This window comes from Sinohyriopsis cumingii, chromosome 5 (assembly GCF_028554795.1).
Source record: "Sinohyriopsis cumingii isolate HCF-2022 chromosome 5, ASM2855479v2, whole genome shotgun sequence".
NCBI classification, from domain to species: Eukaryota; Metazoa; Mollusca; class Bivalvia; order Unionida; family Unionidae; genus Sinohyriopsis; species Sinohyriopsis cumingii.
Window position 1 is genome coordinate 9,013,039 of NC_142965.1, and position 27,883 is coordinate 9,040,921.

Genomic DNA, 27,883 nt, shown 5'->3' on the forward strand with positions numbered 1-27,883 from the left:
ATAAATAACATAGGAGGCTTTTAATGATGACGATAAAAGTTCTGGTATTTTACTACGGAACCGTCTTCATGAATCATCTTTCGAATTATCTAAATTGCAAGATATAGTATGCAAGTGTAAATATGCATGTTTGTATGCACGTGTATGTGTGTATGTATATGAATTCATATTAAATTTGATTTAGTGCATATTTCAAACGTGTAGCTATTAATCGGTGTAACGTTGTCTGTATACACCCCATGATGGCCATTAATCGTTATAACTTTAAATGTATCTGTATATACCCCATGATGGCCATTATTCGTTATAACTTTAAATGTGTCTGTATACACCCCATGATGGTCATTATTCGTTATAACTTTAAATGTGTCTGTATACACCCCATGATGGCCAATGCTCGTGGTAACTTTAAACGCGTCTGTATATACCCCATGATGGTCATTATTCGTTATAACTTTAAACGCGTCTGTATATATCCCATGATGGTCATTATTCGTTATAACTTTAAATGTATCTGTATACACCCCATGATGGCCATTAATCGTTGTAACTTTAAATGTGTCTGTATACACCCCATGATGGCCATTAATCGTAACTTTAAATGTGTCTGTATATACCCCATGATGGCCAATGCTCGTGGTAACTTTAAATGCGTCTATACACCCCATGATGGCCATTAATCGTTGTAATTTTAAATGTGTCTGTATATACCCCATGATGGCCATTAATCGTTGTAACTTTAAATGTGTCTGTATATACCCCATGATGGCCATTAATCGTTGTAATTTTAAATGTGTCTGTATACACCCCATGATGGCCATTAATCGTTGTAACTTTAAATGTGTCTGTATATACCCCATGATGGCCAATGCTCGTGGTAACTTTAAATATGTCTATATACACCCATCATGGCCATTAATCGTTGTAACTTTAAATGTGTCTGTATATACCCCATGATGGCCATTAATCGTTGTAACTTTAAATGTGTCTGTATACACCCCATGATGGTCATTAATCGTTGTAACTTTAAATGTGTCTGTATACACTCCATGATGGCCATTAATCGTTGTAACTTTAAATGTGTCTGTATATACCCCATGATGGCCATTAATCGTGGTAACTTTAAATGTGTCTGTATATACCCCATGATGGCCATTAATCGTTGTAACTTTAAATGTGTCTGTATACACCCCATGATGGCCATTAATCGTTGTAGCCATAAATGTGACTGTATATACCCCATGATGGCCAATCGACGGAACGCAGATAAAGATCCATATATAATTTTCATCTGTTACAAATGAAGCTCGCAACATGACCATTTAATAAGAAATCATATAACTCCAGTGCTAATAGAATCAATTACAATTTTGAATATCCGAAATACATACTACTATTCTTTCTTAACTTCTCCCAGTATGACAGCGATCTATTCAGCAAGAAGACGAGTAAAAATGAACCAGAGGAAGAGGTAAAAGACATACCCAACAACGACGAAAAATATATATCAATTAGGAAGGATTTCAGTATAGATCGGTTCGTCAGACAAGAACAATAAAAAAAAGTTAAATGGACAACGAAGGGTTCATGGATATCTTTAAAGTCGTTGAACAGGCTATATAACAGTTGACCAAAGTCTTAAGTGGTGACAAAATGTACAGAGACCTAGAACAAACAAATACGCTGTCTAAATATTTGAGGTGAGACATTTAACCATCCGAATACACGAATGACTTCAAAAGGTTTAAATGGAACATCTGTACCAACAACAAAATGTTTTTTTACTCCTCACTGGATGATTCAAACATCTCAAATGGCTAATACCAGTTTATATATGCCATCATACGTTGAGATCTATGTGAATATAAGGTAAAAAAAAGATACATTCATAATATGAGAAATTTTTAAATTAGAAATTTAGGAATATTTGTTTGAAAAACTATAAACGCTCAGAGTGAGTGTGTGTGTGTGTGTGTGTGTGTGTGTGTGTGTGATTTTTTGATTTTTAACGTAGCTTTAAAAAATTTTCAGTCCTATCTCTACAACTGCAGTGTGACATTCTTTTTAGGGATGCCTAGCACTGGGGCATCATATCGCAGACATGTAGAATGATGCCCCAGTGCTAGGCATTTTTGTAAGTTATTGGCATGACTCGGCCGGGGATCCAGCCCACGACCTCCCACATCAGAGGCGGACGCTATAGCCACTGAGCCACCGGAGCGGTCCGTTCTGAGTGGTCCAGGAATAGCACATGATGCAAATTTAAATAAATCCGGTATAGAACTTTGAATCTGAGCAGACATTGACGTGTTACTAATGAATTAGAAGGGAAATCTGTATGGAATTAGCAAAACAGAAAACAATCCGTTGGAAAGACCAAATGACTATATCATAATGGTTTCTTTCTGGAAGTGAATTTGGAAAGTCTTTACACTTTCATGCCTATTTGAAGAAAATACCATAAGCTCGAGAGCAATGAATTCTGGATGATAGTCATTTGTTTCCTTTACATAATACACTACTGGTTGACGATTACAACGGTAAAATGCCAATTGCACCCAAACTCTAATATATGTTGGAAAACAAAGAGAAATACAACATTCCCTAAGTCAATTCGGGAGCTGTAAATGCAGTAAGAGTTAAAACTGACCCATGATGCACATAGTTGTCTTGTTTGTCTCCATTGCTTAAATCTTGCATTAAACTGAATTCAAGTATGGAAAAAGGTAACAAATTATTATTATTGACATGGAAAATCTCGGGTAAAGAATCATACCATATATAAATTGTTGAAATGGCTAAAATGTATTAGTTGTGAGAACAAATATTCACAAGGAATTAATGTTACTTGGTCTCAAAAACAAAACAATAAAATTAAAACCAATTTACGACAGAATTAGATTTTTTAAAATGGTTGATGTACAAATTTGATTAAAGCTGAGAAGCAAATAATGGTGACTTAATGAGAACGTAAAAATATATAAACCGTTTACATTTACTCGAAATGTAACTTCAGAGGTTATGGCATTCCACGAATGAATAAAAGATACCTGACGTGTTAGAATATCGGTTAGCGTAAATTAGAATTAGAATATTCTATAAATTAGTAAAAATGTTGTTTTATAACGGGCATATAAGCAAAAAGAAAGTTTGAAAAGGAATAAAATACTTGATCGAAACGAATTTATAATTCAGGACATACAAAGATTGTTTTTGCAATCGCAATAAAAAGGTTTAGGAAATAAATATACCAATATAGGAAATAAATATACCAATATAGGAAATAAATAAATATACCAATATAGGAAATAAATATACCCATATAGGAAATAAACGTACCAATATAGGAAATAAATATACCCAAATCAGCAAGTCATGATATATATTACATGTTATTGAGGAAAGAAGGATTATCTATATATGACTGCAAGCAAGTTGACATCATATAAACATTACGCTGTTTTTTTGGGGGGGGTGGGGGTTGGGGGGGGGGCCGAGTGGTTTAAAGCGCTCTCCGTTACGGATCACTGCCATCTCACCTCTGTCTGCGTGGGTTCGAGTCTCTGATTCGGCCAATGTGGGTATGTGAGAAAGCTTGCCAGTAGCTTCTCGCAGGTCGGTGGTTCTTCCCGGGGTTTTCCCGGGTTCTTCCTCCACCGTTAATACTGGCCGCCATACATAGCCTATCGTGTGCTGAAAAATGGCGTTAAACCCCACAACAACAACAACAACAACAACGTTTTAGGTTGACGTCAGTGACTCTTAATCGGAAAGTTCATTAAAAGTTTATTTTTCTGTCATCTGTTTCGTTTGTCCTTTCATTTCGTCCAAAATAGCACGGTTTTCTTCAGAAACAGCCTTCATTGTTTTTATAAAAGACCACCAAAAACGTTAACATTATTCTCAAGTCTTTGATTACCGGGTTGTACTTTTGTATTATTATCTACCACCAAAACCTATCTTGATTAGGTTAGTCGTTTTTATTGACATCGTCAAAATCGACTATCAGACAGTATTGGTTCCTTGGTAAACGTCAACGAGTAGCGCTAACAACTTATTCAGTTTTACCTCAGGATCATAACAATCATCACAAGTCTTGTTGTACAAAAACTTGGACGATATATTAGAAAGAATTTTATCTCTTTCAGATTGTGCAAAATATTCTGTCCACAATTAGATACCCCATAATTAAGTTGTAAGGCTTATTTAAATACAATTCAGCTACGCTCCGGAACAAGCCATTTATACAAGCCTAAGCACGATTGTATTCAATTGTTTTAATGTTTACACGGCACCAGACACAAAACAAATACACATTTTTATTGAGTACCTACATTTCATACACATGTTTGTGAGTACCTACATTTTAAACACATGTTTGTGAGTACCTACATTTTATACATGTTTGTGAGTACTTACATTTTATACATATTTGTGAGTGCCTACATTTTATACACGTTTGTGAGTACCTACATTTTATACATGTTTGTGAGTACCTACATTTTATACACGTTTGTGAAGTGCCTACATTTTACACACGTTTGTGAGTGCCTACATTTTATACACGTTTGTGAGTGCTTACATTTTATACACGTTTGTGAGTACCTACATTTTATACATGTTTGTGAGTACCTACATTTCATACACGTTTGTGAGTACCTACATTTTATACATGTTTGTGAGTGCCTACATTTTATACACATATTTGTGAGTACCTAGATTTTATACACGTTTGTGAGTACCTACATTTTATACACGTTTGTGAGTACCTATATTTTATACACGTCTGTGAGTGCCTACATTTTATACACGATTGTGAGTACCTACATTTTATACACGTTTGTGGGTGCCTACATTTTATACACGTTTGTGAGTACCTACATTTTATACATGCTTGTGAGTACCTACATTTTATACACGTTTGTGAGTACCTACATTTTATACACGTTTGTGAGTACCTACATTTATACATACTTGTGAGTAACCACATTTTATACACGTTTGTGAGTACCTACATTTTATACACGTTTGTGAGTGCCTACATTTTATACACGTTTGTGAGTACCTGCATTTTATACACGTTTGTGAGTACCTACATTTTATACATGTTTGTGAGTACCTACATTTTATAAATGTTTGTGAGTACCTACGTTTTATACACATTTGTGAGTAAATAAAATGTATTTGTACACGCAACAAATATGTGTAAATGAACCAAATATTTACCACATGTTCAAATATACTTGAAGATAAAATCATATTAGGCTAATTTTTAGATTTTTTTGGTGAGATTGTGAGATTCTGAGCTTGTTGGTGAGATTTTGAGATTGTACGCATCTCAGTTCATTTACCCGATACCAAAATATACATGTTGCTTTTTCCGGTGACTTCTGGACAGATTAGGCCGGGTGGACTTCTGGACAGATTAGGCTGGGTGGACTTCTGGACAGATTAGGCTGGGTGGACTTCTTTTATTTTCAATGATTGCAGCTTCCAATAACTGTTCCATAAAAAAAAAACAATCTTCGTCCATCGCATTTTATAGAGTTTGCCATTTTACATCAGTTTATTAGACTAAACCATATGCATTTAATTTCTAACATGGTAAAATAGCCATTTAAATTTACCACATACATACATTTTTGGAAGATTTTATCTTTATTTCGTTTAAACATCCCCCTTAAATAATTTTATTAGGAACTCAAATGCACTGTAGCACACTTCCAGTGTACAACCAGCTTTGAGAAAATTACAGAGGTAATACAAAAGAAATGAATCCCTGGAAACTTGTTTTTCAACATAGCCATTTCTATTGCATTGCGAATAATAACAATATTTTTTTTCTATTTAAGAATTCACATTAGGAATATGTATCAGTGGTGATCTTTTTCACGAAGTAAAAAAGGAAAAGAAATACATAACAAAGCACAGATAAAAGTCCTTAATTAGTGGCAACTTCGCACTGGAAATTGTATTGAAGCACTGGTTTCCCAACGTTAAGTCGGGGTTACAAGAATATGTCCAGTGTCATCAACGTACATACGGTTTTGGATGTTGTACATGGTGACAGTAGTATCTATTTTTTTTCCATGCAAGAAATTATTCAATGAAGTGTAGCCAAGCTGTCAAATGATTTTGATTCACTTTGAGCACGGAATGTGTGCAAGGTGTAAGGCGCGTGCACTGCATTTCTGACTGAGAACTCCAGGTACACCATACAGAGTCTATCTCCTCAACGCCAACGTGAAAGCAAGTAAGTGTTTAAACACTTTTAATATGTTCAGATACTTACCAAGAACTTTCTAGCTTAGCTAGCATGAGCATATCGTTGTCTAGTGAGTAATATTTGTGTGGTAATTCACCGGAAAGTTCTATTTATGTGAGGTACAAATAACTGCTCCAAATATTCCACTAAAATCACTGACGAGTTCGTACAGTAGTTGGTTCCAGATGCTGGCGTCGGGGGATTTATTATACTTTAGGTTTGTCCGTCTGTTCGCAATAGTATCTGCTTCTAAACTGATGGATGCATATTTACCTAATTCGGTACACGAGTTGTTTCTGTGGTAACCAAGTGCGAGTGAGTTGCGAACTAATGGCTACTTTTCACGGGGTTATAACCTCTGGGTCAGTGTCAGTGCAGAGGAATATATAGGGTGGAATAAGCTGTAGTGGGTACAATAGAGTTTAAAATTACGCTATTTCAGATTAGACTTCACCAGGAGATTATATAAAAATGGGATTACTTAATGCAAGCCATTGAAGTTGATCAAGTGAATAAATTATGTGTTTAGGACGCTAAACATGTGTAACAAATCCATGAAAGTTCTCTTGTATTTACCGTTTATAAAATACTTTGAAAATGTGGGGTAACTACTTTGATGAAATTTTACATTAATAACTGAAATTATCGGCCAGCTCATTATTTTCTCAATATTTCATATTTAAGGGTAAAAAAAATGACAGAGGTAACAATTTCTGTCCCGGGATTCCAGCATACGACTCACCATATCATACTAAGGAATTTCTAGCCTTGTGAAGTATGATTCCTGTATCGAAATTATAGTCACATACCATACATTTCTACCATTCTGATCATTCCTTTTCAATAACTCTATGCATTGGGAAGCGGCTTAGCTGTTTCCACTTGCATCAAACTTGTGAAATGTCAGTCTGATAGAATCATCTGTTTTATTTAAGAATGGTATTTAGTATTTAGCATGATCATCGGACATTTCTGTTGTAATATTATTTTAAAGAATGAAGTTAGACACGAGGTGGCGCTCTGTTTCTCTTTTCGAGAAATCCAGGAGACAGGTAACACCTAAACCACGTTAAGTTTTGCACCCCTCGGGTTTTATCCTGCTTTTATCATTCGCGAAGGTCATAGTGTAAAGAATAGAAAAGAAAACGTAAAAAAAAAAAAAAAAAAATTTATAGAGATGGAGGTGATGTACTACTAAGTTTTAACTCAACTATTCTATCCAATCTTTGGCAACTATTAACTTGACAGTTTAATCAACATATCAATCAGAAATCTTCCTTTTCATTTTAACCGATCATTGAGATGCAGCTAAATTTAAGCAAATCCAAAGCTTTTTGTTGGACAATTTGTTCAAAACAAGAATATAAAGTTGTAAAATCATGTTGATGTACATTCTAACAAAACGACAGGTGCATCGATATAGTTATCCGATGACATGAATTCATAAATTGCTTTTTTTACGTAGATAAGGCGGTACTTTCATGTCCTTTTCTCTTGAACGGACTGTAACCTGTTCTCTGCTGGGCAGAATAAGACTTATTTGTTGAAAGTTTTTGAACTTTTTCAGTCATTGAAAGAGAAGTTTTACAAAAAGGAACAACTATAATAGTTTATAAAATATAATTCTTACAAAACTGGTACGGAACGCTTCGATGGCCTATGTGGCTGGAGCGTCCAATCCACCTCAGATGCGGGAGATCGTGGGTTCGAACCCCGGCTGAGTCATGAAAAAGACTTTTTTTAAAAATGTACTAGCAGGTGCCTCGCTTGGCGCTCAGCATTAAGAGGTAAGTGTTAGGATTGGTCGGCCTGGTGTCGGGATAATGTGACTGGGTGGGACATGATGCTAAATGTCTGCGGCATGATGCCCCAGTGCTAGACACCACTATAAACTGCCACACTGCAGACGTCGTAGCGATATGACTGAAATGTTTTAAGGCTACGTTAAAAATCCAAATCACACATCACACACAAAACTGATAGGAGCAGGGCTACAATAATAGGTATTTCAATTCGTCTACTCAATAGTCTGAGACCGATATGTATTCCAAAGTGTCTATCAGTCGAAATACGGCTGAGACCGCTTTGTATTCCAAAGTGTCTATCTGTCGAAATACGGCTAAAACCGCTTCTTATTTCCAAGTGTCTATCAGTCGAAATACGGCTAACTGTCATGGGAAAACAAAATTGCCCTGGCAAGAAAACTACTGTACATGATCGGCGTATTCGCAAGAAAAACGAACAAGAGACATCATGTATATTTCAAAGGTATCGATTGTTAGATAAAATCATTTTTAAGTCTTGAAATATCAAGGAATTTTCTTAACGAAGAGCACTTCAATAGAAGTTCTCTCTGCAAGGTTCAGTTCACTTTCATTATTTTCAGTTCCGTCACACTTTCCTTTCCGTTCTACGAATTTCAAGTAATTTGGAATATATTAATAAATATTGCTATACATGCAAATCACGAATAGAAGGTGACCCGAAAATTATTGAGTACCCCATCTTCAACGTCAAGGTCACGGTTCAATATCGGTTTTTTCCTCGTATTTTTCCGCTCTATAACCTGATGCTATTTGAGTTTCAGATTGAAACTTGGTGTATTTGTGCATCATTATTAATAGGTGAGTCTTAAATCATTGGGGATCTTATCATCAAGGTCAAGGTTAAGGTTCAGTATTTTAAGTTTTATTCAAACTTTTCAATTCATTCTATAACTTTATACCAATAGGCGATCAAGACATGAAATCAGGTTTAACTTGTACTACATCAATAAAAGATGTGCCACGTTCTAGATTACGGTCATGTTTTTAAGGCCAAGGTCGCGACTCATTACTGCAAGTGTTTATCACACTTTCCCGTCCGCTTTTTATTTTTGGAGTCCTTTCAAGTTTAGAAATGCAACTTGACGTACTTGTCATCATGGTGACGTGTTGATACTCTAAGTTTTCAATCACACGTTTGTTTGCATTCAATAAATTGTTCCCCGTTTGACAGTTTTCATATACTTGTACATAATACATACCTTCGATGCCAAAGTCATAGGTTAATATTGTGTCAATGTTGTTTTTCTTCGAACTTTAGTTTCATTCTGTGACATTGGAACTATTTGAGATTAAGAAATGAAACTTGCTATATTTTTCATGTACCACATTGAAGGTCATATATTCATGGTCAAGGCCAGGGGCCGATGTTTTAGGTTTCAATAGCATTTTCTCTTCCACTTTCTAACGTATAAGATAAATGAAAGAAATTTGGTACACTTGTATATTGTTAGAAAATGTATTGGGAACTCCGGGTGGCAGGTTAGTTTAAAGAGCTCGCCTTTACCAATCACTGCCATCTCACCGGTCCGCGTGGGTTCGAGTCTCAGGCCAGCCAGTGTGGGTATGTGAGAAAGCTTGCCAGTAGCTTCCCGTGGGTAGGTGGTTGTTATAGGAGTTTTCGTGTGCTCCTAATCCAACAGTTATGCAGGCCACCATTTATAGTCGATCCCGCGCCAAGAAATTGCGCTACATCAAAAACAACAACAGCAATTAGATGTAATTCATTCCACATTTTTGGTCCCATCATCAAGGTCAAAGTCACGGGCATATATATCACTGATTTTTTTTATTTCCGCTTTACATCTTAAAAGCTGCTTCGTGTTTGGAGAACCTCGTATTTTTTCTTTTCATTTTCTAATCCGACAAAAGTGACCCCTTTAAAAAAGTGTTGCTATGTTTCAGTGATATCTTGACCAAAATTATACATGAACTAGAGCAATAGAAAACGTATGTCTCTCAAATGTGACGGTAAAGAATACAAAATGTGTAACCTTATCACGTACAGATCACAAGCTGAGGCAAACAGAGCTACAAATGTGATAAAGGTCATATTGCTATTTGGTGGTGATACGACTAGTGATCGAAATACCATTATCTTGGAGGAATTCTCATACAACTCTACCTTGTTTTTCTCTTTCATGAAACTGAGTTATTTTACTGTTTTTATTATTAGTTTACATATCGAACGGAACTGGAAAACTGGTATATGCAGTTAAGAAACACTTCGTCTTCACAAGTGCCAATTTCCTCTTACAAAAGTGACTCACATTGTACTACTTGCCACAGTCCATTAATACAGCATCTCAAATGCATGTACCGTCATACAATTTTATGCATGAATTTAACGGATCAATATTTATAGCTTTAAAAGGTCACAATGTCCTTTTTCCTTTTCCAGTCACAATTTCATTTAATTTTTAAACAATTAATGAAGCGACAAGGAGAATTGTATAGCATTCGGCGGACATCCTGTCAAGTAAAATGCAGTTTTAAAGCACTCTGGAGCAAAAGAGCTTTACAATCTCATATCAGTAACATTTTATGTGTATGAATTGAACATACTTGCAGTTTCTGAGGAGAAAATGGGATCAGAAGGGTTAACGGCCATCCTGCTTACGGTTAGTCTGGTGTGGATGTATACCTACGGGAACGACTATAAACGAATGCAGGACAGAAGTTATTACAATTACAATATGAAACCTCATAGACCCCACCACAATGCACAGAGCTACAGCAGACCTATGAAGGACGTTTTGGCCCAGCTAAATAAAGTCTTAAAGGTTACGAAGCAGATTGAATATTGCCTCGAGGATTTCGAGAGAAGTAAGTCTTCTCTCTCTCTCTCTCTCTCTCTCTCTCTCTCTCTCTCTCTCTCACACACACACACACACACACACACACAAGTTTGCTAAGGATGATTGCATACAATTACTTCACCTACTTGCACCGAATACAAAAGATAGACATGCACTTGATACACCCATTTTCAACGTTTAATACGAGATCATCCAGAAACTTGAGTCCTAGAAGGCTCATCCTATTTTGTTATCATTGTTGTTCGAGTCCGGCCTTCCTGACTTAGCAAAACTTTTATACGCATATCGTGTTGCCATTCGTCCTGGTCACGTATTAAGCCGCACCAATGAAGGGACTACACACTTTCCATGTAAACTGGAAATTCAAAATGCTGACTCTCCACAAGGTGCAGAGTAGAAAGCCATCTTCGTCAAACTGAATATTCCAAATCCGCTTGCGCACAATTTGATGAAAGCATCTGCACCAGCGAACTGAACAAGGATTTCTTTATTCGTCTGGAGAATGAAGCGTATAGCCTAGGTTATGTTATGTGGTTGCAAGCAGATTTTTAATTTTCCATTGGAATTGTCGGCAGTAACTAGGTAGACAAAGTCGGTGGACTCCTCCAACTCAGAAAACGTTTAAAGCTTTTGCTCTGAAGTTCTAATGTTAAAATATTCAGTAATGTGTTTTAGAACATTTCTATCTGCTTTGGCAACAAGTTCCATACCCTTACATTCGGACAATTTTTTTTAATTAAACACCTTGTTTTTTAAAGAGATCTGCACATTCCTTGAGTATATTTTTGATGTATAGGTTGTAGGTACGTGTTGCACTGAAAACACCGTTTCATTTAATCACGATTCCCATTCAAGAAAAGCTTTGCATTGTGATGAATGAGTGGCCGAGTGGTCTGAAGCGCTTACCGTTCCGGATCACTGCCATCTCACCTCTGTCTGCGTGGGTTCGTGTCTCAGGCCCGGCTAGCGTGGGTATGTGAGAAAGCCTGCCAGTAGCTTCTCGTGGGTCGGTGGTTCTTCCCAGGGTTTTCCAGGATTCTTCCTCCACCAGTTATACTGGCCGCCATGTATAGCCTATCTTGTGCTGCAAAATGGCGTTAAACACTACAACAACTAGTAATTTTGCTTGTATGTACTGTTACTGAATGACCTTATGTACTGTACAGTACTTTTAAAGCTTTCGGATTTTTAATACATTTTGGATATTAAAATATATTTGGTTCCTGATATAAAATAATAAATTCTTCCTTTCAAAGAGATCATGCAAATCCTTATGTAAATAATATGTAATTTTCATATAAATAGTAAACTTCTATTGGCAGTCAAAGTGCCTGTCCTGGTTATATTACCTTCTCTACCCGCACGTAAAACGAATAAATGCAAACACTATAGACCTTGATACAACTGCAAACACTATAGACCTTGGTACAACTTGAAACACTATAGACCTTGATCTGCCATTGCATAATGTATTTTACTGATTACTCATACCGACCCGGAAAGATCTCGATCTGCCGGCGCACTACATGGTTGGATCCTTCTTATAAATAAGTTCATTGCGCATGAATGCATTTGTAAGATTAATTGATTGTTGAAATTGTATGTTTTTATTTGAATACCTTCACACCACAAAAAAGCTAGCTTACAGTATTGGATTCATAGATTGGCAGTTCTCCAAAATTACCTACTTACTACAGTTTGAAACTAATTGTAGTTTTATTAGGCGTCATTAATTCTTAAACTCATCTGGTTGTATCTCTTCTCCTCCCGTTCTGATTGGAGGACTTTAATAAAACATCGTTGGCAAGCTATATGGTATACATACGATTTTACATTTTATCAATTAACCTCTTTTGAGAACATTTCCTGAAACCTTTTAAAAAAAGGGTATGAAAATTCGGCTTGTTATTGATTCCTTTTCTGCTCACCTTGATTTAATTTTATTGTTGTCTTGTAGGCTATGTATGTGATTGGTGTACAAGCATAAGGTTTTACTTTTCTTTCTCTGACCAAATTTTATGGAAAGTTTGGAAAAAATGTCGAATATATGAACGTGTTAGGAATTCAACACCCCGTCCCGCTTATCTAATTGTTTATTGTTTTTGAAAGCTAGGTATGTCGTTGGTGTCGATGTGCAGTATGGTTTCACTGTGGCTCATTTTGGGGGTGTAAATTACATGACAAATTTTCGTGTTCAGTACTCATGCACTGATGTCAGGATTTACCATTCGACAACTGAAAAATAGCGTTAAACCCTACAACAACACCACTTAAATCTGTAATAAAAATCTGTTTTAAAATAATTAAAGCAATTTTCATTATTCTCTTGCAAAATCTTAAATCTTACAACCCTTTAATATCTCAGATATTACAAAAGGATGACGCGCTCTTAAAATCTGGGAAAAGTATTCTGCACTGCTGGCTACCTAGTCACATTTGTATGAAGGGTAATGAAAGGAAAGATAAAGGACCAAAGCTGCCCTGCGGTCACCCTTTTCGAATGGAACATTCTCTCTACCTACTGCAAATATTCTATAACTCTGCACCTTCGCCATACTTGGCAAAATATGTGGAATATAAACTCCACAAACTTGCAAACATTAAACCCATAAATGGTGAAAACAAATCGAGGAGAAAATTTGGAAATTTTCATTTTGAGTACTAGACATCCATACCCGACTCCTTGCATACCCCCTGAAGGGTGAGTATTGACCAGAGTTCCATACCCTACCAGTGTCCGCTGACAGAGGAACACATTCTTGTCGAATGTGTCGACTACAACCCTGTGAGACATGAGTTTATCTTGAATTGCACAGGGAAACTGTACGATTATGTATCACCCCAGAAAATATTGATTATGTTGATGGAATATGGTTTATATAACAAAATTTGAATATATTTTAAGGATTGTTTATTCGTTACCTTTATCTTCGATTTTATAATTTTAACATCTTTACGATTTACTTATTATCTTCATGTAAGTGATGTTTACATTTATTTAGAAGGGCTTATCTCCCTAAATGTTTGTGCAATTTATTTTTGCATTTATCAAATTGTATCTTTAATCGACACCATATAGCCACTGTTGTGCTACAGTGCCTTAAAACGCTACTTCGTAATGCACACATGTAAGAACGTGAAACCAACAACGAACGATATATTTCCCTATAATACAAACTGAAAATTCAAAGACATAAATTTCAGATAATCCAAAATGTCCCATCACAGTCCAAAAATAATGTTCTGAATCAATAGCACTGAATGTCCTGATATAACACAATGATACAATCTCGAACGTTTTTGAATGAGTTCACAAACATCCAAAGCAATGTATAAATCCAAAAGTCAGAGCACTTTAGTAATTCCAATGAATATTTAAAATAATTCCTCTCAAACTTTGTCCCATTTCAACAACACAACTGCGGACTCTTATCATAAGTTGATTCACACAGACTGATCTACAACAGGAATGAGATATTTGTTCTCAAATCCCTATTTATACACATTTTCACGTGAGCTATATCATAACAGGATATACAACGATCCAACTGAAACTCCCAGTCTTATTGCTTATTGTAAATAAGACTTTCCTTGAACTCAAATGCTACGTAAACTTTGTTTATGCGCGCGCGTGTGTGTATGTGTGTGTGTGATTTTGATTTTTAAGGTAACGTAACTTTAAATTTTGTTCGTCCTATCGCTACGATGTCTGCAGTGTGACAGTTTATAGTGATGTCTAGCACTAGTGCATCATGCCGCAGACATGTAGCATCATGTCCCACTCAGTCACATTATCCTGACACCAGGCCGACCAGACCTAATACTAACCTCTTATTGCTGAGTGCCAAGCGAGGCAGCTGCAACTACCATTTTGTACGTGTTTAGTATGATTTGGCCTTGGTTCGAACATGTGACCTCGAGCATCCGAGGCGGGCTCTAACCACTTAGGTCACAGGAGCGGTCCTGTTTACAAGTAACCATAATCCAAAGTACAAACTTACAATCATGGTACAATATGTAAATACACAACATATGTTAAATGTACATAAAATACACACATTCTAATTCATCACCTTCTTACGTCAAACAATGGATTTGACAGTACTCGTTATAGTATCATATAATGTTGTACCGTTTCCACCACTGTAAAATCCATACGTCAAGTATTGCCACTTCTTAGTGTAATGGTCACAGCAGATCCTTATAAAAGGCTAAACACTGTATTTAAATCATCCATTTAGCTAATTATTAAATCCGTAAATGTAAAATATTTCCTGTAAATATCACTTCGCAAATGTAAAACAATTTTTAACAGAACATGTAAAACAATTTTTAACAGGAAACGTAATAAACACTCGCACATATAATAATAAGGACTATAAATGTTCAACCAGGAATGTGATAAACTTCATCGGTTAATGCAATAATTCCATTTACAGTAAACATAAAAAATTTACCCCACGTTCAGTAATATTAAGAGCGTTATGCAACATTGACGTTGCTTCAATACATTTACACCTTTCCCAGCCGTTGCTGCGGAGTTTCTTAAAGTGTTTTGTTTAACTCGTGGAATTGTTCCGGTTTCTAGCCTACCTCAGCAGATCGTCTTTGCGTGTTAGTCCGTGTAATATCTATGTGCGGTTAGTTGTATTGGACTCGTTCACGGCTTCATTCCCCTAAGATTTCATGAATTCGTGTTCGGTTTTTGTAAATGAATGTAACTGGCCCAGATTTAATAATAAATGCATGTTTCATCAAAGAGATATGAAGAAAATATGATGGTCAGAACTGCCCAGGTTAGGGTGGGCTGATATATAATTGAAAATTCACGTTTGAGAAAATAGAACATAGCCTAGATATTGTACGTAATAGTTAAGAGGTGATAGATTATGAGATATTGGACTGTAAAACAGTTGTTCACGACAGGGAATCAACACAATCATAAAAGAATGGACTGTAGAAATCATTTTCAAGACACGGAATCAACCTATGCATAGCAGCTGATTATGCAAAAGAATATTAAGAAAAATTTCCGGTCGAGTTGGGGTATCATCTTTTAACAAGATTGTTACGACTCTTGTGGTCCTAAAGTAAGTAAAAGAAAAATCGAAACCAACAAGTTTAGTAAAAATTCAACAAATAATTTATTTTCCTATAAGAAAAAGTGAAAATTTAAAAGGAACTTACAGTATTGTAGATTCAATCACCAATAGTCCTGAAGATTCTATCACAAGTCCAACAGTAGAGTCTTCTGAATGAATTCCCGTTGTTTTGCGAATGAATTCAATCTTGAATGCGCCGATGTACCAATAGCCTGGAATGTGCCCATGTGCCAACAATATTGATGTATCACAACGATATAATCCAGAATGTTATTGAGTGAATTCATAATAATCCCCCAAAAGTGATTTAGTCCAGAAAGAATAACCAGCATTTTGTAGTTCCGAGGAACGATTTAAATCAATAAACCCTCTCAAATTATAAATGAACACAACTTAAAGACTGATTTCAATTGACAGATGTTAAAATAGGAACGAAGTATACTTGTTAACTTCAAACTTATGCACAGGCTGTCACCTGACTTTCGAAACAACAAAATGCCCCGAACATAAAGTCATTGGCTGTAAATCATCTGCATTACATTAAGGCGCCATGGTCTTGGCTGTAAATCATCTTATTACATTTTGATGTTATGTCCCTGGCTCTAAATCAACTTATTGCATTAAGATGTCTTGACGTTGACCGTAAATGAACTTATTACATTAAGATATTTACCATTAACCCTGTAGTAAAACAAGGTCTGCTTAATTTCTTTACATAATATACCTCGCATTTACAATGTCTATTTTTCATTTCCAAATTATGTCACCTAAGCCGAAATTGAATACCCCTCTAGTGTGACGTGAATACCCCTTTAGTGCGACGTGAAGTCTACCTCGAAATTTGAAGACTTTGTAACTCTGATGACATCGAGTTTCACTCCAAAGTTGGCTCTTTTGCACAAAATTATAAATGAAAAGTGAATCTTTCGAAATACGGAATGGGAATGCTTATGTTGGCGTGAATCGGTTTCATTGATGCATTCAGCATTTTACATATGTAGATATCTCATTCAGAATATTCTATGTGATGGAGGCATACAGTTCAATATATTCTATATGACTGAGGCATACAGTTCAATATATCCATATGAGGGAAGCATACAGTTCAAAATAATCCATATAATGGAGGCATACAGTTCAATATATCTATATACTGGAGGCATACAGTTTAATATATCCATATATGAAGCATACAGTTTAATATATTCTATATGATGGAGGCATACAGTTCACTATATTCTATATGATGATAGAGGCATAGAGTTCAATATATTCTATATGATGGAGGCATACAGTTCACTATATTCTATATGATGGAGGCATAGAGTTCAATATATTCTATATGATGGAGGCATACAGTTCAATCTATTCCATATGATGAAGGCATACAGTTCAATATATTCTATATGATAGAGACATACATGTTCAATATATTCTTTGTGATGGAGGCATACAGTTCAATATATTCTATATGATGGAGGCATACAGTTCAATATATTATATATGATGGAGGCATACAGTTCACTATATTCTATATGATGGAGGCATACAGTTCAATCTATTCCATATGATGGAGTTTTCAGTATATTCATATGATGGAGGCATACAGTTCAATATATTCTATATGATGGAGGCATACAGTTCACTATATTCTATATGATGGAGGCATACAGTTCACTATATTCTATATGATGGAGGCATACAGTTCAATCTATTCCATATGATGGAGGCATACAGTTCAATATATTCTATATGATGGAGGCATACAGTTCAATATATTCTATATGATGGAGGCATACAGTTCAATATATTATATATGATGGAGTTTTTCAATATATCCATATGATGGAGGCATACAGTTCAATATATCTATATGATGGAGGCAGGTATCGTATTCACTGTATTCCATATGATGCATGAATCTAATTCACTTCATTCCATATGATGCATGAATCTTATTCACTACATTCCATATGATGCATGTATCTTATTCACTGCATTCCATATGATGCAGGTATCTTATTCACTGCATTCCATATGACGCAGGTATCTTATTCACTGCATTCCATATGATGCATGTATCTAATTCACTTCATTCCATATGATGCATGAATCTTATTCACTACATTCCATATGATGCATGTATCTTATTCACTGCATTCCATATGATGCAGGTATCTTATTCATTGCATTCCATATGACGCAGGTATCTTATTCACTGCATTCCATATGATGCAGGTATCTTATTCACTGCATTCCATATGATGCATGTATCTTATTCACTGCATTTCATATGATACATGAATCTTATTCACTGTATTCCATATGACGCATGTATCTTATTTACCGTATTCCATATGACGCAGGTATCTTATTTACCGTATTCCATATGACGCAGGTATCTTATTTACCGTATTCCATATGACGCAGGTATCTTATTTACCGTATTCCATATGACGCAGGGATCTTATTTACCGTATTCCATATGACGCAGGTATCTTATTTACCGTATTCCATATGACGCAGGGACCATATGGTGTTGGCATCTTATTCCACTGATGAAATCACGAAATAGCTACTTGCCAAAAATGTAAATGGTGACCAAAAACGTTTGAGTGAGATTGTCACAGGTGATGTAACATGGATTTACTTTTTTGAACTCGATTGGAGAGAAAATAATAACATTTGGATCGGAAAAAAACTACTACAAATCGTTTGACGTAGTCGCACTGTCCGGACACCTTTGCACGCTTTAACGCTTTATTATGTGATGCAAAAGGCAGTTATATATGCTTGACTGCTAGCTACACTGTACATCTGTATGCCTCCAAAGATTTGATAAATGTGGGGGAACACTACCGAACCACTCGTCCGTGCCACCATAAACTAGACAACTACCTATTCCATAACAGCGCACCGGCGCATAAATCCGCACCCTTGACAGACTGCGTGAAGGAACACAGCATCCAGACTTGGCCACATCCTCCATAAAGTCCTGGTTTAGCTTCGTGATTTTCCGTAATTAAAGATTCTCTAAGAGCCGGATGATTTGAAATCCGACTTACGGTTACAGCCGCAGTATTCTAGTTTATGAATAGCACGATCAAAGGTAAATATAAATTGGTATTTAATAATTGAATATTTAGATTGAGTCGATGCGTGGAAAATATTTCTGAGATAATTGTTAGCTAATAAAAACGTTGTTTTTCAACACAGTAATATTCAAAACTTTATAAATATCCATCGTATATGGGCTGTTGAGCCTTTTGTCCCCAGATTTCTTTATCTTTTTTATCGTTGCGATTTTTCATATTTCTCTTTCAGATACTGTTTACCTGAAAACGGTCGGTCACAATAAGCCTGCAGATCGATGTTTAAGCTTCAGCTGCTGTCAAAATAAATCAGAATCGAAATATCACCTGAAGACTTGATCCGTGATATCCTGGTTGCATTGTGACTTAAAAGTTAAAGGAGAGGACGTTGCTATCAAGGTTTTAAACTTTGATTTTTCTATTTAAGGTACATGTCCTGAGGGGTACCATATGTACACCGGATCGGAAGGCCCATTTTGCTACGACTTAAGAGAAGAACCTTGTGCGAACTGGATCACGGCCCGGGAATTTTGTAAATCGGAAGGCGGGGATCTCGTTGTGTTCAATGAAGAGAATTTCGAGTATTTTCGGCAGAAAATTTTCACCGTATTAACTGACGGTACGTCTTTATTCCGTTGTAACATCTTAGTCAATCCCAGCAAAAACCCCTAGAAAACCTCAAATATCCGTGCTTTATGACGTGTATGAACATAATGTCTTTTCTGTTGACATAATCAAGTTATGCCTTACATAATGATGTTGGAATTTAACTTCTGCCATTGCTAAATCGTGAACAGTGTCCACAAAACATTTAAAAGGTATTCTGTGAAGAAAAATTAGTTTCTAGAGGGAATTCATCGCATAAATTCGATACATTACTCCAAGCTTTGTCGGGATTGGCTGTGATGTTGTAATTTTAATTCAAAACGTACATTTATATGCACCACTCTCACTCTCTCTCTCTCTCTCACACACTATACCAATGACAACGAGGCAATGATAATTGTCATTTTCACTTTACAATGAACAATTTCTTCATCAACTGCCAAAGTTGGACACAGTACCCCATAAACCAAGGTAGAACGAAGGTTAATTGGTATCATTAGAAATGTTACGTAAGTTGCATAACGTAGGGGGCAAGATGTTGGGAATCATTTTTGATGCGTCTTTCGCGGATTTATTAAAGGTCAAAGATCAAGGTCTCCTTCAGTGTGATAGTTATCTCAATTCTAAAGTCCACCACCGGTTTCAAACCTCCAGTCGTACAGGAAGTTACCTAAAGTTGCTCTTAGAAGGAAACTGGTCATATTTCCAGTAGGGAGTGTTGAGATCAAATGTCAAAGATCTCACATGGTCGCAATGCTTCTAAAAATGCGTAAAGATCATGAGATGCAGTAGCCACTTTCATGGCGGCAATGGCGACGGCTTTAACAACATTGACGTTTTGCGTTCTAGGTTTTGAAAATAATACTCATTTTATGCATTGAAATGAATTCTCTAATATCATTGGTCTGAAGTTGCTAGTTCCAGTTTTTCGATGGTGAAAAATGTTAATGATCTTCGAATGTTTGAAAGTCGCATATCTCTCGTCAGTTGCCTTATTCAAGCTAACTTTAGGATAATAATCCTGTATTTTTAAAGCTAATACAATGATATGCGAGGGGTTGCTATATTGTGTATGTTGCCTACTCCAATTTATCATCAATCCTGTTAAAGTTTCGTTTGAAAGTATGGTTAGGTCCGATTTAGGGGTTATACCGACAAACGTACAGACACTGACGAGACACTGGGTTCCGCATAACACTTGCTTTCAAATTTTCGAAACATGAAAGGGTTACACTATGGAATAAGCAATTTATTTCTTCGACCGCTCCCGTGACCTAGCGGTTAGAGCGTCCGCCTCGAATGCGGGAGGTCGTGGGTTAGATCTCCGGCCGAGTTATATCAAAGACTTATAAAAATGATACTAACAGCTGCCTTGCTAGGCGCTCATCATTAAGAGGTTAAGTGTTGGGACTGGTCGGCCTGGTGTCAGGATAATGTGACTGGGTGAGACATCATGCTACATGTCTGCGGCATGATGCCCCAGTACTAGAAATCACTATAAACTGCCATACTGCAGACATAGTAGCGATATGACTGAAACAAGTTAAAGCTACGTTAAAAATCCAAATCTCACACACACACACACACACTCATTTCTTGGCTTTATACTCTTGAAAAATTCATTTTTATATAAATTTAATCAGTTTCCATGCCAGCACATTTCCGTACTTCTCAGTTTTTTTTTTTCGTCTTTGTTTTAAGCAATATCTTGGGAAGTATATCAAAAATGGTCTTCTAGCTGAAACTTTTGAATTGATATGACAAATTACTATTTTACCAGTAATTCATGTAACTGCCTAGGCATTATTTTCTATTTAAGACGTGCAGTTATGTTTGTGCGTATGTTTGAATAGTTAATCGGTGATATAATTTTAAATAAAGTTTTTGATTCGTGGTCTTTAATTTCTAAATTTTAATTAAGTTGTTCCCTTCATTCTGAAGTCTATAGATCCAAAAATGTCAAGACAAGAGGCCAAAGGCAGGAACTCGACCTATTGACAGAACAGCTCTGTAAGAGGTTACTGGCAATCACATAAGCACATAAAAGATTAATCCGATTTGAAACAATAGCTTATCTAGCTAGCGAGAAGTGGCAAAATCCATTATCATCAAAGATATTTAAGACAGATTGATAAATTTAGTATCAGCCACTGTTTCTTATGAGGAAACATAGAAATCTAACGCTGATGTTAAAAAGAGGCCGTAAATCGATTGTTTACTTTGTGCGGTTTAAAGCTGCCTGGAAAATACTTAATCAGTGTATTGTTAGCTTGACGCTAAGTAAAATAATTATCTTTTCTTGCACGAATCCTGCAGATAGTCGCAATCGCTGAATCTTCTTGCAGTTACAATGTGCATAATGTTTTTAAGCCTCAATTGGCTGCCGTACTTTTGCTCGATGATGAAGAGGCATTGATACGACAGTAATGTTGGAGGAAATAAAAAGCTAGACATCGTTGTTGATTACACAAAGCGATCAGACCAACAGTGTACATCATACATCATGACAGGAATGATCTACCTCAGACATTGACAGGATGGATCTACCTCAGACATCATGACATGATGTATCTACCTCAGACATTAATGATAGGATGGATCTACCTCAGACATTAATGACAAGCCCAGCTGAACTGCGATTTCGCTGATGTCATCAAGAAACGAAGTTTGCTGTTCTACAGAAATAAATACATTTAGTCGGTTGCATAATTGTGTTCAGTGCGAAGAATCATAACAAGACAAGTCTGTCACACAGCAGGTCTCTGTGCAGCGTCAATTACTGAACTGCAAAATGTTAAGTCTCTTGTTAAACTGTACTGAACATTTTTTGGTTTCCTGTCTGGCTTCACGTATGCAGGGAATTGTTTTAAACATGAACGGTCGCGGCAGCGAACCTGTGTGAGAGGTGAGACGAACATAAGCAACGGACCTACACAACTATACCACAATCGAAGAAGCGGACACATGGATGGTCTAACTCCCAAAAAGTATCTATATTCACTTCACGAATTAGTCGATATAATGGTTCTTGTTCTCGTATTAATCTTAAGGCAGTATTACTAACACAATAATTTTTTACTGTAAAGACATACATGCATACCGGTCGTGAAAGCAAGCTACGAATAATGTTGCAGCCCAATTAATGCGATTGAAACAAGCGAGTTGTGTTTCCACAGACCTCATTATGTGATAGAATGTTCAAGTGTACCCTTAGTAAAAAATATCTTTGAATATTTTGCAGGAAGATGAGAAAGGGCATTAAAATCTTACCTGTAGCATGGCAATAGGAAATGTAGGAGATGGCGTCAACAACGTGGCAAGATGTCCCATCTCTGAACAGCAAGGCAAAGAAAATTATGATTGTCTTGAAGAACGTTTCTGGTGGGATGGGGTGGGGTGGTGGTGGAGGATGATGGTGATGTTACAATTAGATCACAAGCTTCTCCAGAGGGGCTGCACTTATTGGCATTAAATTTGCTTCTAGAAGCACCAAACTTGAATACGGGTGTACGGCTACGTTCTGGATTTCCATGTATTATGGATGGCTGAGATTTGAGGATTTTCATACGAGGTCTGATTTTGGCTAGGACGTCAAAGAATTTTAGGCATACGTCTTGCACTGACACAATGCTATTCCGGTCAATGTCATCAGTGAATGTCAAGATTCCGGTCAATGTCGTCAGTGTATGTCATGATTCCGGTCAGTGATACCAGTGTATGTCATGTACACTTCCAGCGTACGATGTCCATCTTGGTGCCTTCGTTTCCAAGAGATGTATCTTCATGCATCCTCAAGCCCCTATTTAGCGAAACCTTGGAAGTAACGGGATTTAACTCGTAGCGTGTTGCAAGTGTAGTGCGATGCCATGCTGTGATTCGGCTACAAAAACAGGCTACAAACAGAAGGCTAGTTATAATTTGGATCAATACACTTGTTACCCTCCTTCTCATGCTCAGTCTTGTCAGCAAGGACATCTCCGATTTCGTAACTTTTCAGGATTTCAGTCAACTGGAACTAAACATTCAAGAAAACAGATGTGTTTCCCCCTGGAACTAGAATTGAGTTAGTACAATGGTAGACTCCTAGCCTATATAGAACAATCCGCCTGCTAGATTTCCTCGCCTGATGGGAAGTGTTCAATGCGGCAGCGTACGTCTTAGTCCTATGTAACCTTCTTTTAGTCCCGTTACAAGAGTTGTCAGAAAGGAGGCCAAACCTTTGACCATTGGATCAGCTTACACAATCTGCACAATGAGGTTGCATCTGGAGCTGGACTCGCGTTGGGGATACCTCTGCAAGCACAACCTCTTGCAATCGCGATCGGTACGGATGCGAAACAGGGGACTCAGGGGAGCCAGTTTGCTACCATTTCGGGATGCCAGAGGAGTGTGCCCCCACCTCAGGATCATTGTTTACATTTCAACATTCTCGAGATGAAAACCGTCTTGAAAGCTTTTCGTTGGTGGTTTGAGAACCTGCATGGGAAAGGAGTTCTAGTTATGTCCGACAGCTCCACTTTAGTGGCTTGTCTCAAACAGCAGGGCGGAACCAAGTCCCCAGACCTTGGTAATCTTGTTCGAGATTTTCTAAAGTGCTGTCCTCAACGAGGAAAAGAGAGTAAGGATGATTTATCGAAACGTATTGTCGTCCTAGAAAAAGTGGGTGGTCTGTTATGCATATTGGAAATAACCAGACACCGATGAATTTGCTTCGTATCTCGGCTCACGAAATTAAGACAGTCGCCACAAACAATGTTTATAAACGAAACTGTTCCGTTATTATGCATGCCATGTGACGGAGATCCAAATGCACTTCTCCAGTTTTTATCTCAGAGATATTTCATTCTAAAAGGCTCAAGACATCTTGTGGGACCTTTACCCATGGTACAGTAAGTTCCCTTCCCGAGTCGTTCGTCAGCTTCATGAGGACGGGGCATCACGACTTCTGCTGGATTTGCGGGAGGAAAAGTGTTTTCTTTTGGAAGCCGTTCCTAGATTCGTAATTTATTTACTGTGGTGGTAGGTTATACTTAAGGCTTTCTTGGTGCATCACCTGTCTTTTTTATACTGATTGTGAGACCAGAATTGTGGCATTCTTAGAAAAAATGGTCCATTTTCTGTTGTATCTCAGACCCAGACCCTGATTTGACATTCAGGGAACAGTCAACAACAAAGTGGAAATCACAAAGGGTCACTTTCTGCAACTTAGTCTTTGCCTGTTGTCTCCTAATTTTGTAGAGCTTTCCATCAGTGCGGTATCTGATGGAATTGGATGAGTGGACTTCATATATTAGGCTCGAATAAACAGTAACACAGAAAGAGTGAAAACAAGCTTTTTAACATTTAACAAATAATTTATTTTCCTGGAAATTTTTTGTAAAAATGAAAAAAGGAGAAGAACTTATTGTTTCAAGAATCGAATCCAAAAAATTCTAAGAATAATCCATGAACTAAATTGCAAAAGTTCTAGTAATAAATGTTCTAATAATTTCAAGTTTGAATCCTGATGGAAAATCCAAGATGAATGATGTATGCTGTAGTCAGTACTGTGCTTATCTACAGTTCCTTGTAGAATACAAATAATGGCACTCCGGTGTTGGAAATCCAAATTAAATTTGTAAGCAATGTCATTCCAAAATTTTTGTGTGAGCACTCCTCAAAATAGTTCCAGAGAAAAAAGAATTAATCCTGTTTAAATCCAAGTGATCTGAAGAAAATTAGAACTATAAATCTGGCTACAACAAAATAACTTTATCTCAGTGTAAAAAGGCCCAAAATTGAGAAATCTCTCTCAAAGCATCTCAATTATAACTAACAAATGCGCGTAATGGAAAAACCGGAATTGCGAAATCGAAAGAGGGGGTCACGTGATCGTGTTTACACCAAAAATGATCCTGACGACAACCAATCATTTTACTCCAAGAAATAAAAAATTAAAAAAAATTGTTTACCATGATGTCCTATCATGACCTTGGAAACAACCAATCATTTTAAAATAAAACAGAATTTGTTTACGAAGGTAGCTACAAGTTCTGAAACAAGGTCAGAGTTTAGATCAACACCTGGTGTTTACAAATTCAGTCAAATTCAAACAATTTTCTGAAAAAAAAATCATCTACAGTGAATAAATTTACATTATAACATCATATAATAGAATAAAAATTTTAAAATTGACAAACAATTAAATTAAAATAAATATGAATTAAATCAGATATACGTAACAATGTGAGGACCCAGCAGTAGTGGCTAATCAATGTGATTCCTGACATGGTGATGCATGTGCTGCGATTTTAATAGAGGTCATACTGGTTATCACTCCACGGCACTCGAAACGTGTGATTTTCACACAGTAAAATATTAATTCTCGGGGTGCACATAGTAGATTGTAAAGCAGATTTCAAGAACAATTATTTATCCCCTCCAAGCCCCAACCCCCAAGAAAACGATGGTTGTTAGAGAGTACTACAAGTTTTGTAGAGGCGAGCTATTTCAGAGTTTAGGACATTCTGCTTATTAATCTACATGCACTCGCTATACTCCGACTTGTCGAGTAATGCCTACCTTTCCACTGTGCGCAAATAGTGCTGTTCATAATCACCTGTAACGATCGGACAAGTTTTTAAGTAGGTCAGTCGTTTCGTACACCAGGTCATACTGAATGCTAAAAATATTCACGCATTTGGGACATATTTTCGCTGACAATTGCATCGTACTTTCACTGTTCTGAAATCGAATATAACTGTTAACCTCCATATTTAAAGTATGAAATCTCCGCACGCTTTCCCCCATGATGCACGTCGCTGATGATTCGAAGCTACCGACCAATCCCTGCACTTAGAGGAAAGTATTCAAACTAACTACTATGGGGATGAGTCACTGTTGTGTGAAAGATATCACTGATTGGCCTATCTGGAGACGGATTTATTACTTACTGGCCCATGCTATTGACCTGCCGACTATTACTGGTACCACCGAAAAACATATCTTCGGCTTTTTCGCACTGCATAGATCAGATGGAATCGCAACATTCTGAACTTTTTTAACATTAGGGATTTGTCTTTATTAGAGTACTGTTTTGATTGATTGATCGATTGATTGATTGACATTGAAATGGTGCAATGGTTAGGATCAGACCTACAATCCAAGTAGGTCATGACAGGCTAAACTCTGGTGGCAGCCGGTTGCAAATTGTTCTTGATGCGTTACCTCTTCTCTCAAACTAGTGATACTGTTGATTCAACCCAGATTGTTCTTGGTGAATAATAAGGCACACATTTTAACATCACTTAAAAAAAAAAGAAAATGAAATTAAACATTACGGAGACGTAATGTGGTGGAGGATGTCCACCTTTTTTTGAAACCGAGGTGGTTAATTGTCTGCAGATTCAAAATTTTCGATACAATTAAATTCTACAGCAGTGTTGGCACTGATTGAGATTCCTGCACACGAACCACTGGACAACGGCAGCTCTATATCTTGAACTGAACATAGGTGACAAATCTTGATTTAAAGCTTATCTATTCATTTTCTTGAAACTTGGCACACAGAATATTCATTGTCAAAATAAATGTGCGTATCTTTCAGCCAATTGTCTTCAAAGTTTTCAATAAGAGTCACGACACTTTTTAATTACGGCAATTATGGGAAAGTGGGAGTCCGGGGTATCCATATTTTATGAATACATAGCTATTTCTTCGTTATTATTATTATTATTATTTTTATACAGAAGGCGCCTCGTGCTTGGGTGGCCACTATTGGGTCGGAGCCAACGATGAGAACAGTACAGGTTCCTTCAGATTCATCAACGGAAGGCCCATTCCACTGACATCCGGCATTTTTGTAAGGAATGCCTCTGACTTCAATGTGGGTGAATGCGTCGAAAGTAACATCGTACAACAGTCCTATTTAAGTAGCACTAACTGTAGCAATGAAGCTTCCTATATATGTCAGATTTTCCTGCACAGGTATCACTGATGACTTTGACGTGGCTGTTTACAATTATTCGATTTCCTGCACAGGTATCACTGATGACTTTGACGCGGCTGTGTCTTACAAGTATTCGATTTCGTGCAGGAAAATTTAAGTCGGAAACTGTAACAAAATTTTGCAGTATTGCTACATGTTGTGATACGGCTGTCGATACAAGTAAATAAATGCAAACATCAGTTCAACTTT

The 27,883-nt window shown here is 36.8% G+C and overlaps 1 protein-coding gene across 1 annotated transcript; it reads left to right on the plus strand.

The window, feature by feature from the left end:
• Window positions 1-6,143: 6,143 nt before the first annotated feature.
• Window positions 6,144-27,879, plus strand: LOC149798605 (uncharacterized). Its single transcript, XM_089957424.1, has 5 exons — window positions 6,144-6,253; window positions 10,660-10,914; window positions 19,529-19,720; window positions 27,435-27,672; window positions 27,727-27,879. The coding sequence occupies exons 2-5, from the start codon at window positions 10,674-10,676 to the stop codon at window positions 27,734-27,736; spliced, it is 681 nt and encodes a 226-aa protein (XP_089813550.1). The 5' UTR covers window positions 6,144-6,253; window positions 10,660-10,673; the 3' UTR covers window positions 27,737-27,879.
• The last annotated feature ends 4 nt before the right edge of the window (window positions 27,880-27,883 follow it).

What these genes read in the sequence shown, in the direction of transcription:
- LOC149798605 (XM_089957424.1), top strand. Translation starts at nt 10,674, where the DNA reads ATGGGATCAGAAGGGTTAACGGCCATCCTGCTTACGGTTAGTCTGGTG. An exon ending in CCTCGAGGATTTCGAGAGAA is followed by an intron (nt 10,915 to 19,528) that starts GTAAGTCTTCTC and finishes TTTCTATTTAAG; the next exon opens with GTACATGTCCTGAGGGGTAC. An exon ending in TTTCACCGTATTAACTGACG is followed by an intron (nt 19,721 to 27,434) that starts GTACGTCTTTAT and finishes ATTTTTATACAG; the next exon opens with AAGGCGCCTCGTGCTTGGGT.